The sequence below is a fragment of the Elgaria multicarinata genome, chromosome 23, assembly GCF_023053635.1.
Source record: "Elgaria multicarinata webbii isolate HBS135686 ecotype San Diego chromosome 23, rElgMul1.1.pri, whole genome shotgun sequence".
NCBI classification, from domain to species: Eukaryota; Metazoa; Chordata; class Lepidosauria; order Squamata; family Anguidae; genus Elgaria; species Elgaria multicarinata.
In genome coordinates, this window is record NC_086193.1 from 13,127,251 (window position 1) to 13,141,353 (window position 14,103).

The 14,103-nt window shown below is 49.4% G+C and overlaps 1 protein-coding gene across 1 annotated transcript in view; it reads right to left on the reverse strand.

Moving 5' to 3' along the window:
* Positions 1 to 4,983: 4,983 nt before the first annotated feature.
* Positions 4,984 to 14,103, reverse strand: part of CERS1 (ceramide synthase 1) — a 29,698-nt gene continuing 20,578 nt past the window's right edge. Inside the window, exons 3-7 of the mRNA XM_063147363.1 lie at positions 12,984 to 13,164; positions 11,280 to 11,441; positions 8,814 to 8,961; positions 6,894 to 7,027; positions 4,984 to 5,125 (exon numbers count right to left, since the gene is read on the reverse strand). Of these exons, the coding sequence (XP_063003433.1) occupies positions 5,083 to 5,125; positions 6,894 to 7,027; positions 8,814 to 8,961; positions 11,280 to 11,441; positions 12,984 to 13,164 (668 nt within the window). The 3' untranslated portion in view covers positions 4,984 to 5,082. The remainder of the gene's footprint in view (positions 5,126 to 6,893; positions 7,028 to 8,813; positions 8,962 to 11,279; positions 11,442 to 12,983; positions 13,165 to 14,103) is intronic.

Here is a 14,103-nt window from a genome sequence, read left to right on the forward strand (position 1 = left end):
TGTCTCCCAAGTTCCCCCTCGTAATACGCGGGGCCTTTTCAGCTGTGACCCCTCAGCCTTTCGAAACCAGGCGGAGGCCTTTCGGTTCTTCCGAACCCTTTCCAGGCATTTGAAGATCATGCGGTTTTAACCTTCGGGGCCTCGGTAGCGGATTTCACTTCTGTGTTGGCTGTCTGTCTTTAAACTCCTGTGATTTGCGGCAGCGTTCTTTGTTGTTAGTATTGTGAAAGTTTTACCACTGCTCATGCACTGGACTTTGATTTATTTATTTAAAAAAAGACTGTTTGATTTTTAAAATGGTATTATGACATTTTAATCTATTTAATCCGATATGTAGAGAACCTATTTTTAAGGTGTCTAAACCCAGGGATGAACAGACCGTGGTGCATGATATGCTGGCTGGTATTTCAGTGATTCGTAAAATACCAGCAAGGCTTTCTGACTTTCGCAGAAGCAACAAGAGGGTTCCAATCCCCACTGCTAAAGTGAGCTGTTAGAACCTCTGATCTGTAGCTACTCAGCTGTAAACGTGTAAGGAAGTCGTCCCATGGATACTTTCCCAGTTACCTTTCATTTACATCTTACTCGAAACACAATTTTGCATTTGGCTTCAATTGGTGGATGTTCTTATAGTTCTAGTAAAACACACGCACACAATCTTGACACAGCAAAGATCTCTCCCTGTCTAGGTTAGGCTATTTGGACTGATTCAACAGAACACACATTCATATGAAAGGAATTGCACTTTGTACGTGGTCAGAGGTAAGGACACTCCAGACATGCCCATGGGAGGCCTGCTCCTGCTCAAATTGAGCCCTGCATGTGCAGTGGAAGAATCCCATGGGGCAATGAACCCCACCCAGATGGGTCCATCCACCAATACTGCACAAGATGTGCCTTGAGGACTAGACCCTTGTTTCTTTTTGAACAGCATGATGGGATTGTGTGTGGCTGTAGGGATCTTTAGGAATCCGGCCAGGTTTTAGACCATTTGGGGGCACAGGGAGGGGGGGGGGAGACATTGAAAACTCCAGTAAATCTCTTACAAGTGGTTTTGGGTTGTGGTTGTTTTAATGAGAGTTCTTTCATGAAAAGGTTGGCATTGAAATAACACAACAAACAGGTACATGGACGGAATACCTCATCTGGTTCACGTGCGGTGCAACGCCCCAAAGCAGCGAGGCCCGGAGCAAAAGAAAACCGGTGTTAAGGCAGCGTGAGGTGTACACCAAACTAAACCAGGGGATGGATCAGGTCAATGTTGTCCACCCACCAAATGAGGATATTGTATGCTTGTGTGTGAATGCGGAGATTTGTAAGAACCAAAACCGGAATTCCCGTTAAGGTAGACCTCCTCAAACTGGCACCTGCCCGATATTTTGGACTTCAACTCCCATCCCGCCTCAGGCTGCACGGCCAAGGGTCAGGAATCCTAGAACATGTCGCCGAAAACACTGGGAAGGCATCCGGTCGGAGATGCCATCTTTCAAGGGAAGAAATCGCGTGTGGTTTAACTCCGTCCGTCCCCTCAATTTGGTACTGAAGCTAGAAAAAGATAATCTGCCATTTGGCCACTCTGCTTTTACATCACGCCCCACATTAGGGGCGGGGGGGGGGATTTCACACACTTACGAAGGGGGTCAGTTTCTGCCCAACCCATGTTAAGTTTTTGCCTGGGTTAAAACCAAAGCAAGAGCCAACTGCAAAGCTCACATTTCCATAAGCATCCCTTCCCTGTGCAGAATCTGGTGTGGCTGCTGAAGCTTGCACATTAAAAACAAAAATACTCTATAATTTTTTTTAAAAAAGTATTATTCTACAACCGTATTTTCCTTTTTTAGGGTGAGTTTGACATGGCTCAATCGGCAGACATATGCAAAATCCCATGGGTCCCTGAAGCTAACCAGGAAACAATTCTCGCTCCTGGGTGCAGGCCGCAATTTAGCAGCACCGGGGGGATGCGCAGCGCAAATCTGGTTGCAGAATCTGGCTTGCCGCGAACCTCGGCCCAAGGTCCTGGCCCTCATGAACGCAAAGATAAGCTTGGATGTGCGCATGTGCTGCCTTGCTTGCTAACATCTCGGAGGAGGCGGGGGAAGGCATGCAGCAAATACTTCCAGTGGTGGAGGGTGTTTCATGCTCTGCATGACTACAAAACCCGGAATTATGCAGGTTGCAGAATCTAACGCAGAATCTTAAAACGACGCCCATAGGTGACGCGGGAGAGGTGCCTTTTTGAACCTAACAACTGTGTAATCAACTTTTTTTGAGGGGGGAGGGACATGACATCGTAAGTGAAGAAGAGCGCTACACCACGGTCACACAGGAACACGCGTCTCTGGCGGCACGGATTCCACAGCTGCCTCTAGTTTCTTGAGCACCCTGGGAGTGAGGCAGCAATAGGTCTACTCCATCTTTGGCACGGCAGCCCTTCCGATATTTTAAGCCTGCCGTCATGCCTGCCTTTCATCTTCGCAGAGCGAAACAGACCCAGTTCTTCAAACCGTGCCTTCCAAGGCCTTGGGTCCTTTCGAAATCCTTCGCCCTCCTGTTCTACTCTCCTTGGAACCAGCTCCAAGAACATAACATCAGAATAGCCATTGATAGCCTTCTCCTCCAGGAATGTATCCAGTTTGCCCATGTCGGCTGTGAAATGCTAAAAACCTGCACTGAGGGGGAAGAATGCGCATTTGCAGGACAAATGCCCAGCCCTTGAACTCCCACCAGAGCTCTTAACATAAATCGCAAATGCAAAGCGGTTTAACGCCTCCAGAACCTTGACAGGGCCACCACCAGCCTGCGGCCACTGCCACAGAGGATCCTGGGGGGTCTTTTGAAGGCTGTGTCTTCAGTTCAGAGCCTCCCCCCATGCTGTCACCTCAGCATGAACGCGCCCAACGCTGCCCACACCTCTTCAGCTGTGCTCTACGGAAGGAGAGAGCCATCAACAAACTCATCCTCTGAGCACCTTAACACGTTTCAAAGTCCCTCAGCTCCATCCTCCTGACATCCACACACCAGCCCTGTAAGGTAGTACACATCATTCTCCTCATTTCACAGACAAGAAGGGCGAGAGGTGGCCCTGATCCGTGGCAGAGATGTGATTCCAATGAAGAGACACCATTCTGGTCAGTTTTCTTTGCCGTTTTGTTGTTTCCATTACTGATCTCCTAACCCATCTAGACTTCCTCAATGCTCCAGATGCTTTGGACTACAACACCCATCAGAAGTGCCCTGATGCTGGATTAGACCAAGGGTCCATCTAGTCCAGCACTCTGTCCACACAGGGGCCAACCAGCCATCGGCCTGGGATGAACAAGCAGGACACGGTGCAACAGCACCCTCCCGCCCATGTTCCCCAGCAACTGGTGCACACAGGCTGACTGCCTCGGATACTGGAGGAAGCGCAGAACCATCAGGGCTAGTAGCCATGGATAGCCTCCAACCCCCTTTTGAAGCCATCCAAGTTGGTGGCCATCTCTACATCTTGCGATAGTGAGTTCCACAGTTTAACTCTGCATTGTGTGAAGAAGTCCTTCCTTTTATCTGCCTGAATCTCCCATCACTCAGCCCGTTGGGGTCTGGTATTACGGGAGAGGGAGAAAAATGTCTCCCTGACCACCTTCCCCACACCAGGCATCATTTGCAATGTGCCCATCATTGCAGCAGCCAGAGCGCCGGATCAGGGCCAGGGAGAAGCCAATTCAAAATCTCCACTTCCACGCAGCTTTTCCTCCCTCCTAGGAGAAAACTGGGGAGGGGAAAAACTTTGTACATTGCTCCAACCTTGTTAGATAAAAAATATAATGAATGCCATTGATAATCCCAACGCACGGCACCCTACTTCCTCAAAGAACGGGTCTTTCGGTCAGGGAGTGTGTGGGAGATGAGCGAACCTAAATTTTGGGTCGTTTTTCAACCCAATGTCCACGGGGGTTCATGAAGGCACCTCTCTGCGGGGGAAATATCAGCCGACTGACACTTTAAACAGCACCCTACTAAATCAGCCAGCTCTTTCACAGGCCCTCTCATCCTCACTTTCCTGTTGCATGGGGCAGGTAGACTGCATCCCAGGAAGGAGGTTCTACTCTGCCGTTCGCTTCGAGAGCCATTGACGGGCTGAGCGCCACCGAGAGACACGTCTGATCACAACTATATATAAACAGACAATGGGGATTATCTGCCTCAATTGCTTTCCCCAACCCTGTCTGCTTTCTTCTTCTTTTTCTGTTTAAAACATTTTTGAAAAAAAAGCTTTAAAATAAGCCTCTTTTTGGAGCAAATTCAAGACAAGGTCGCCATCCCTGTACTTAACACAATTCAAGGCTCGCTTCACATATAACGCATCGGGGGGGGGGATTCATATCCTGAGACAAGAGAGACGTCACCCCTTTCCCCAACCATCCTATCCAGAAATATATTTAAATAAGGGTCAGCGCCCGGGGAACAGCGTTAAAGTACCACATTGTGGGATCCTCGTCCTCAGCCCCCGCCACCCACAGGGCTGAAAATGTCATCGATTCGCACATGTGCTTTTTTCCTCTCCCCTTCCGCTGATTGGCTGCCTGGCGCTTCGACGGGACGCCCTCGCGTTTCACCGAACCAATCAGGGCTCCGGAGACGAGAGCCAATTGGGGTGTGGAGCCGTTCCGCCCTCTCGGGCCCATCCTGAAAAAGGCCCTGAGCGGGGGAGGGACTGGCTGAGGCCAACGGAGTGGACACGGGGAGAGGAGATATTTCCCCCCCACCATCCGTTGTGTGGGTCTTTTTCTGCCGGGCCCACTGAATCGCCGAAGGCGCTGTCGTCTGTTCCAGACAGAGAAAACGCTGCTCCTCAGCCTCCCAACAGTTCCAAACACACCGGATCATGTCAGTGGAACCCTGATTCGAACCCCAAGACCCCATGAGTCTCCAACCAATACTCCCCCCTCCCACCAGCTCTAGATTTCAACGTTGGGAGTCGCGGGGTAGAGGTGTGTGCCAGCTGTCTTTCCGTGGCTGTCCAAGCAGGCAGTGGTTCGAATGGCGGGCGTCCTGGCGGGTCCCACGAGATCCCTGTGGCCGTGGTCCGGCGGGAGCTGTTTATAACCGTTTGTCTTTCACAAGGCCGTTCTTCAAATGTTTACTACGGGGGGGAGAGAGAGACAGAGAGAGAGATGATTGTCAATATGAAAGGAGAGAGTCACACCATTCCATCACATTCCAGCATGAGGAACACCCTCTTAAACTCTGAGGATGGCAACAAGGCAGAGGGACTTTTCAGTGGTGGCCCCTCAATTCTGGAAGAACTGGGCAGATTTAGCCTGGAGAAGAGAAGATGGAGGGGAGACATGAGAGCACTCTTCAAGGACTTGAAAGGTTGTTCCACAGAGGAGGGCCAGGATCTCTTCTCGATCCTCCCAGAGTGCAGGACACGGAATAACGGGCTCAAGTTAAAGGAAGCCAGATTCTGGCTGGACATCAGGAAAAACGTCCTGACTGTTAGAGCAGTACGACAAAGGAACCAGTGACCTAGGGAAGTGGTGGGCTCTCCCACACTAGAGGCCTTCAAGAGGCAGCTGGACGACCATCTGTCAGGGATGCTTTAGGGTGGATTCCTGCATTGAGCAGGGGGTTGGACTTGATGGCCTTGTAGGCCCCTTCCATCTCTGCTATTCTATGATTCTATGACCCTGTGGCTATTCTTGCCTGCCCTAAGACAAGTGTTGGATTCAATGTGTTGTTTATATTTTGAATCTTTCAAGTATTTAAAAATGCAAGCCGTATATATCTACTATCAAGGTGCGTTCCACATGCCAAATGTGTTGGTGTTGAAATCTGCACCAGGTGAGTTCAAATACACCTGATCTTTGAATCACAACAAACCTGTTTCTATAGCTATTGGAGTGTCTTCTACCTTTTACAGTGTGGGTTCTCTGCTGCGAAATATAAAGTATTCATTGCCTACAACAAAACGATATATTTAATGTGAACCGCCCAGAGAGCTTCGGCTATTGGGCGGTATAGAAACGTAATAAGTAAATAAATAAATAAATAAATAAAATAATATAGGAGAGTTTTAAAAGGCACTTTTCGAATCCCCCCCCCCTAAATATGGACATTCCTATCAAAGCGTTAATCAAATGATAGGGTTAAACTGCTTTTGGGTGTGTGTGGATGTATATAAGCACAGAGGCCAATGTCTTCAAAATGGAAAGACTTTTGATCACAGTCATTTTTGAAACAGCCGGTTTTGTGTGACTTCATATCAACCCTTCTTTTGGGTCGTGTAGAAGTATTTCTCCGTAATACTGTACATCTACTACCACTACGCTGAGTTTCTTTTGGCTGAGCTCGTTTTTGTACCTGCAATGGAAACCGCCCAGAGAGCTTCGGCTATGGGGCGGCATATAAACGTAATAAATAAATAAATAAATGGAAAGTGCCAGGTTAGTAAAGGTTATTTCACTAATGTTTATGCATGCTGAGTTAGGTCAAATGACTTATGTATTTTTAAATGCAAAAATAAATAAATACATTTTAAAAAACTGTCCCGCTTTTGAGGATTCAGAATATGGCAACCCTAAGGGCCGTGCCTTCATTAAAATTGTAAGCCTGCGGGGGCAGAGACCATCTCGTTCCACATGTAAGCTGCTCTGGGAGGCTTTTTGGCTGAGGAGCAGACTATAAAAAGAAACAAATAGGCATGACAGCTAAAGAGGGGCACCTGTGCTTTATCCCAAACTACCACTTTGTTGGGGGGTAAAAAAAGAAGAGGCCTGTCGAATTCAAGCCCCATTTGTTAAGCTTCCGAGAAGCAGCTGGCTGCCCGCTGCCGGAAACAGGGAACTGGGTCTGTCGGCCCGGAAACAAATCCTTCTTTTCTCCTTCCCGCTCCTCCTCGGCATCATTACCCCTCCTTCCAGGCGCTGGGGATGCAAAGCGCCCGGTCTTTCTCCTTGGACCCTGCGTCGATATCGTATTCCCTGACGTCGTTCACTTCTCGCACTTGACCCAACACGACCTTTGCCACGAAGATGATGATGTACTGTGGAGAGGAAAGCGAGTCAGCTCACTGGGTCACACATTTCCAATCAGGGGGCACTTGACTTCCCCTCATGTCTTTAACCCCCCCCCCCCGCCCTGTCCAGGCACAGTAAGAGCTTTAAGCTACGAGATGCTGGTTTTTCAGGCCCTGCCCCTTTCACCTTTGGCCACGCCCACTACTGGAACGTGGCCCCCGAGGGATTCTCGGAAATCGAACTCGGCACATGGGCTCAAAGAGGTTCGCCACCTGTGCTTTAGGTAGATTGCTTGCCTGCGTACTGCTAACAAGAGGAACAAGGCTGAGAGCAAATTGGCCAAAATTTCAGGGTGCCATCCTACGCATGTTTAAACAGGAACATGCTGGGAGTTGTGGGACTTTCCTCCTGTCAAAATGTGCATGGGATGTCGTCCTGGGTGAGCTCACCACAGAGGTGAGAATTCGAACTAGGAGCTTTCCAAGATCTCTCCCTCTTTCTCTCCATCTCTCCCTCTTTCTAAAATGCTAGGGTGATGTGTGGAAACCCATGGCACAAAACGTTGTGCGCTGGAGTTTTCTGAGGTAGGAGAAGAACTTTGTACGCTGGAGGTTCCGAGCTACGAGAAGAACTTTGTACGCTGGAGGTTCTGAGCTACGAGAAGAACTTTGTACGCTGGAGGTTCTGAGCTACGAGAAGAAATTTGTACGCTGGAGGTTCCAAGCTACGAGAAGAACTTTGTGTTGTTAAGCAATAGGATACATAAACACAGTTAATACAGTTGGCATTGAAACATATCACTGCAGAACCAGCAAGGTGTGGGGAGCAACTGGGGGGGGGGGGGGGAGCCCAGAGAGGAGGCTGGGTGGCTACTGAACAATATGGTAGCGCATGGGTGGTTTGCATGAGTCAAGGTAGTTTATATATAGACCATGAAGTTTACAGAGACTATCCACACCATTCTGAAGCTGAGGACGCTGGGTAGAATCAAAAGCGCACGTCCCTGAAATCCTGGAGGAAGCCTTGTTGTGTAATTTCGTGGGTCAATTGCTTTTTTAAAAAGCAAAACGTTTAATTAGCTAAAATTAAATAAGAAGTGGGTTCAAATCCTCACTGAACCATGAATCTCACTCCAGACCAGTTGCTCCCACCCTTGCTCCTCCTAACGCACCTGCCGCACCTACCTCACTTCAGCGGGACTTACTCCTGAGAGAGGCAGTGTGGTGTAGCGGTTAGAGTGTTGGCCTGAGACCCGGGTTCAAATCCCCACTTGGCCATGAAACTCACCGGGAGACTTTGGGCCAGTCATGGACTCTCAGCCTAACCTACCTCACAGGGTTGCGGTGCGAAAAGCACAGATAAAGAAATGTCCCAATGCGTAACAAAAAGAGACAACATGTACTGTGTTTTCAACTTTGTATACCGCATTGTAATGTTTTTATTTAATCCTTGTAAACCGCCCAGAGAGTTTTTGGTTGTGGGGCGGTAGACTATAAAGGTTATTAATTAAGGGGAGCAGAGCCATGAATCTTGGACGAAGAAAAGGGTGACGATCTGTACTGAATAAATAAATGGGAATGCTTTTGGCTTTGGAAGTATTGGCTTTATCCACAAAGCAATTTCACGGAGGCTGAAACTGACGGTTCAATCAGTGAGAAATGACTAAGATTCGTACGACCGATTGACCGATTTAAAAAAGAACCGAAAGGACATTTCGGTCCCCGTATTGATCGGTATTGGGTCCCCGTATAGGCCGGATGTACTTGGATCAGGGGGAAATTGAGGTTATGCTGACGGATCACGGCCACTTACCAGAAACCAGTAGATATTCATCAGCAGGAGAATCAATAGCAAAGCGTTGAAGAAGAAGTAAAAAGGAATGTTTGGGACGGACTGCAAGCTGGTGTGACACGTGGCATAGAGGACTTTGAGGGGAAACCAGTAGAGGCGGAACCAGAACCTGGAAGCAGGAGAGGGAAGATGGGAAATGGAATTGCAGTGTGGTCCATCAGAAGAGCCCTCCTGGATCAGACCGAGGGTCCATCTAGTCATAAGAACATCAGAAGAGCCCTCCTGGATCAGACCGAGGGTCCATCTAGTCATAAGAACATCAGAAGAGCCCTCCTGGATCAGACCGAGGGTCCATCTAGTCATAAGAACATCAGAAGAGCCCTCCTGGATCAGACCGAGGGTCCATCTAGTCATAAGAACATCAGAAGAGCCCTCCTGGATCAGACCGAGGGTCCATCTAGTCATAAGAACATCAGAAGAGCCCTCCTGGATCAGACCGAGGGTCCATCTAGTCATAAGAACATCAGAAGAGCCCTCCTGGATCAGACCAAGGGTCCATCTAGTCATAAGAACATCAGAAGAGCCCTCCTGGATCAGACCGAGGGTCCATCTAGTCATAAGAACATCAGAAGAGCCCTCCTGGATCAGACCGAGGGTCCATCTAGTCCAGGACTCTGTTCACACAGTGGCCAACCAGCCATCGGCCAGGGATGAACAAGCAGGACATGGTGCAACAGCACCCTCCCACCCATGTTCCCCAGCAACTGGTGCACACAGGCTTATTGCCTCGAATACTGGAGGTAGCACATAGCCATCAGGGCTAGTAGCCATTGATAGCCTTTGCCTCCTCCTCCAGGAATTTATCCAACCCCCTTTGGAAGACATCCGAATTGGTGGCCGTCACCACATCTTGTGGTAGGGAGTCCCATAATTTAACTCTGCGCTGTGTGAAGAAGTCCTTCCTTTGATCTGTCCTGAATCTCCCACCCATCATCGCCATGGGATGACTACCTTTGGGTTCTAGTATTACGGAAGAGGGAGAAAAAGGTCTCCCTATATCCACCTTCTCCACACCAGGCATGGTTTTGTCCACCTCTAATCATGTCTCCCTTTAGCCTCCATTTTTCCAAGCTGAATAATGCCGGCTATTGTCACTAGGGCTGTACACCAGCCCCCCGAACCACTTCGTAGCCCAATCCAGAACTTTCAGATTGGGCCCGAACCGGTTTGCGCTGATCCGACCCTCCCCTGACCCGCTCCGGATCGGATCCCGGAGGCAGGTAAGTGGGGAAGGGGGTACAAAATGGGGGCAAATAAGTCCCCCTCCCCCCTTACCTGGCTCAGCCATTTGCCGCAGCTTGCTCTTCCGGTTCGAGGCCTGGCCCTCAGCTGAAGCCGGTGCCGGACCGCGACGAATGCAGTTAAACACCCCTGCTCCCTTACCTGGCTCTGTTGCCGTCGCCAGGTAAGCCCCCCTCCCCCCACACTTAACTGTCTTCGGAGCTCCGGATCGAGGCAAAGAGATCCGCTTTGTCTCGTTCCACAGCTCGCCCGACCCGATCCAGCTCCGCCTTTGGCGAAGGCAAATTGGGCTGCTCCACTATCGCTTCTATGAAGCGAAGCGGAGCACAGCCCTAGTTGTCACCTTCCTTCCTAGGAGAGATGCTCCAGCCCCTGAGTCATTTGAGTTGCACTTTTCCGCACTCTGTGACTATTCAGCCTTGCTTAACTCTGCTCTATGACCCACCACGGGGACTTCAATTTAAGAAAATTTCTGCCACGTTAAAAATAATTACCATTTTAAAGCGCATCGCCTCATCAGAGACTTCCTTAGTTTTCTTCCATCTCTTAATCTAGCTCAGGGGTGCCTCACCTTTCGGCCTCGGTGGGCACATTGGACATTTCGAGAGGGAGTCCTGAGCGACCTTCACAGAATGGCTGCCATGGGGAGGGGCTTGGCTAGGGAGACCCTATGGAAAGGAGGACCGCGCTCCTGTATCTTTAACAGTTGCATAGAAAAGGGGGATTTCAGCAGGTGCCGTTTGTATATATGGGGAACCTGGAGAAATTCCCTCTTCATCACCACAGTGAAAGCTGCAGGAGCCCTGCCTAGCATGACTAGATACAAGAGGGCAGGGCTCCTGAAACTTTAACTGTGGTGATGAAGAGGGGATTTCACCAGGTTCCCCATATATACAAACGGCACCTGCTGAAATCCCCCTTTTCAATGCAAATGTGAAAGCTACAGGAGCCCGGTCCTCCTTTCCATAGGGTCACCCTAGGCTTGGCCAATCATAAGGCAAACTGGAAACGCAATAAGAAAAGTAAGGTGCCCAAGAACCTGCTTAGGAGGCAGAGGCAGAGTTGGTGGGCGGTGGTTACCTGGAGCTGTTGGTTACTCGCCCCCGGCGAGCATCTTCCCAAACAACTCCCAGCGTCCCTCACCATCGGCCAGAAGAAGAAATGATGCGGGACGGGCAAACTCACCAGCTGACGCTGAAGGAGATGCAGCCGGCGTTGGAGATGATGTCGTTGAGGCGGTGGAAGGTCCCGCCGCGGTTCTTGAAGTAGACGTTGAGCTTGGTGAACTCCAGCTGCACGTCGCTGATGTCGTGGAGGAACAGCACGAGAATCCCCACGTTGTGGTACCTGCGGCGCAAGGCGGGGCAGAACGTGGCAAAGGGGGGGACCTCAACGGCCTCCGGTTCGATCCCCACCACCTCCAGTTGAACCAAGGGTCAGGCACTAGGGGACGGAAACCGCTCTTCTCGGCCGGAGGTGAGGACTGGGTTCACGCCGCACGACAAGCCATGCTCGAGCAGCCCTGTGGGTTGTCGCTATATCTGAACCCCGCATGACGGGTTAAGTGTGGCCCGTCACGCGGGGTTCAGATATAGCGAACTGACATCTGGGGAACTGATGAGGTGGGTTGTCCCAACAGCCTGTGCTGCTCTTCCTAAGGGGTCTGTATGTCTTGCCTGGAACCCACGGTAATCGAACCTGTCACCTTCTAACCTACACCACAAAAACCACGTTCTTATTAACAACACCTGCTGAGCCCAAATTCTAACAATCTGGCAATATATCAGGACTTGCGATTTTAAATCTCTTTAAACTAATAGCCGGGAAATTAGGATTTCATGAAGAGAAAGCCAACACTCGTACAAGTAAAAACTGCAGAGACTAATTTTAAAATGCGGATGTTCTAATCCTGTATTATGGGTATCCAGCGTCAATTTTAAAGCTTTGGAAGAAATCTGAGTGCCTAATACATTCTTTGCGGTGATGGTAGTATTTGTAATACGTTTCACCAAAAATAATGGAATAAAACGTAATCGTATGTAGGTATACATCCTTTTAAATATAACTCAGGGGTATAAGTGTTTCAGAGTAACTGTTTTTAACTTTTGTAAACCGCCCAGAGAGCTTCAGCTATGGGCCGGGATATAAATGCAATAAATAAATAAATGGCTTGTTATTGGGCTGTGAGTTGTTTAAAACCGTGGGTTGTTCTGATGTGTGAACCCAGCACAATGGGTTAAGTGTGGATTGTTAACCATGAACAAATGGTAAGAACGTAAGGAGATAAGAGCCCTGATGCTGGATCAGACCAAGGGTCCATCTAGTCCAGTGGTCTGTTCACATGGTGGCTGACCAGCCATCGGCCAGGGATGAACAAGCAGGACATGGTGCAACAGCACCCTCCCGCCCATGTTCCCCAGCAACTGGTGCACACAGGCTTACTGCCTCGGATACTGGAGGTAGCACACAGCCTTCAGGGCTAGTAGCCCTGGATAGCCTTCGCCTCCAGGAATTGATCCAACCCCCTTTTGAAGCCATCTAAAGTGGTGCCCATCACTATTTTCTTTTCTTTAAATTTATTTATTTAAAACATTTGTATCCTGCCCTATATCATTAAGCTCTCAGGGCAGCGTACAGATAAAAGCATACGGTACGAAACAATAAATATACACAGCTAAAACCAAGTTAAAACCATAAATATAATTTAAAAACAGTTAAAACAATGTGCCATCTTCGTGCCTTTGCTGTAACGATTTCCAGGGGTGTGTGTGGCCCACCTCTCTCTCTCCGCCCACCGCCAGCGCAATGGCATTTGTGGACATTCCGTGGCATCCCAGGAGGCTCAGCCCATGAAGACGGAGGGGAAAGGGAGGCCCAGAGGGGACGCACCTGAATATGTAGGAGAAGGCGATGAGCATCAGAGTGACCACGTGGTGGATGAGCATGACCACGGAGTCCTTCCGCCACGCGTCCATGTAGAGGGTGGCATAGATGGAGTGGCCGTAGAAGCTGCACTGCATCAGGTAGGCCGCCGCGATATCCACCGGCACCTCCATGCCTTTCTTCCAGTCTGGAGAGGCGGTCGGGAAGAGACAGGCCGCGTCAACCCAACAGAGCCAAAGCCCTTCCAGAACGGGTGGGGGTGGGGGTGGGGGTGGCTGTGGTTCAACACCTCCCCCTGCACTAAGCTGGCTTCAAGAGCCCAGATATCCCAAGTGGGCATTCCCAGCTGTGGCCACTAGGCAGCACTGCTGCAGTGGCATGAAAAAAAACCCTCGATATCCACCCTTGGGCAATGGTTGGATTTGGGAACCAACCCAAATCCCACTGAACTGCACAAGCTTCCGAGTCCCCCAGGACTCCTCATCAGGCCAGGTCGAGTTGGTGGCCCTTCAGACGTTTGGGACTGCAACTCCCAGCATTGGCTGAGGCTGATGGCCCACCAAAAGTCCAGAAATTAGGATAGATGTTGTGCAAGTCAGTCCCAAACCCAAAGATGGAGATTTCAGATTGTGGCTGTTATCAGGTAATACCTTGGATTCATTTCTGAAAACATTCATACGCATCCAAGATGCAGGGTTTGGGCGGTTTTTGTTTTTAAGACTTCCCCAACCTGATGCTCTTCAGATGTGTTGTACTACAATTACTATCAGCCCCAGCCAGAATGGCAGTAAAGACTCCCACCCAGCTAGCTATCCCATGACCAGGACTGATACCGTTTGCAGGACACGGATTTCCTTACGTTTATGTTTTGCGCAGTACGTATTATCGTTGAATACGTTCTAATTATAATCCTACAAACTCAATCACAGCTTTTAAAACTCAGCTAAAAACTTTTCTTTTCCCTATAGCTTTTAAATATTGAGTTTGTTCTAACTCCATACTGTTAGCTTCACCCTACCCGGTGCCTGTTTGCATTCTCCTTCCCTCTTTATTGTTTACTACAACTTTATTAGATTGTAAGCCTATGCGGCAGGGTCTTGCTATTTACTGTGTTATCTGTACAGCA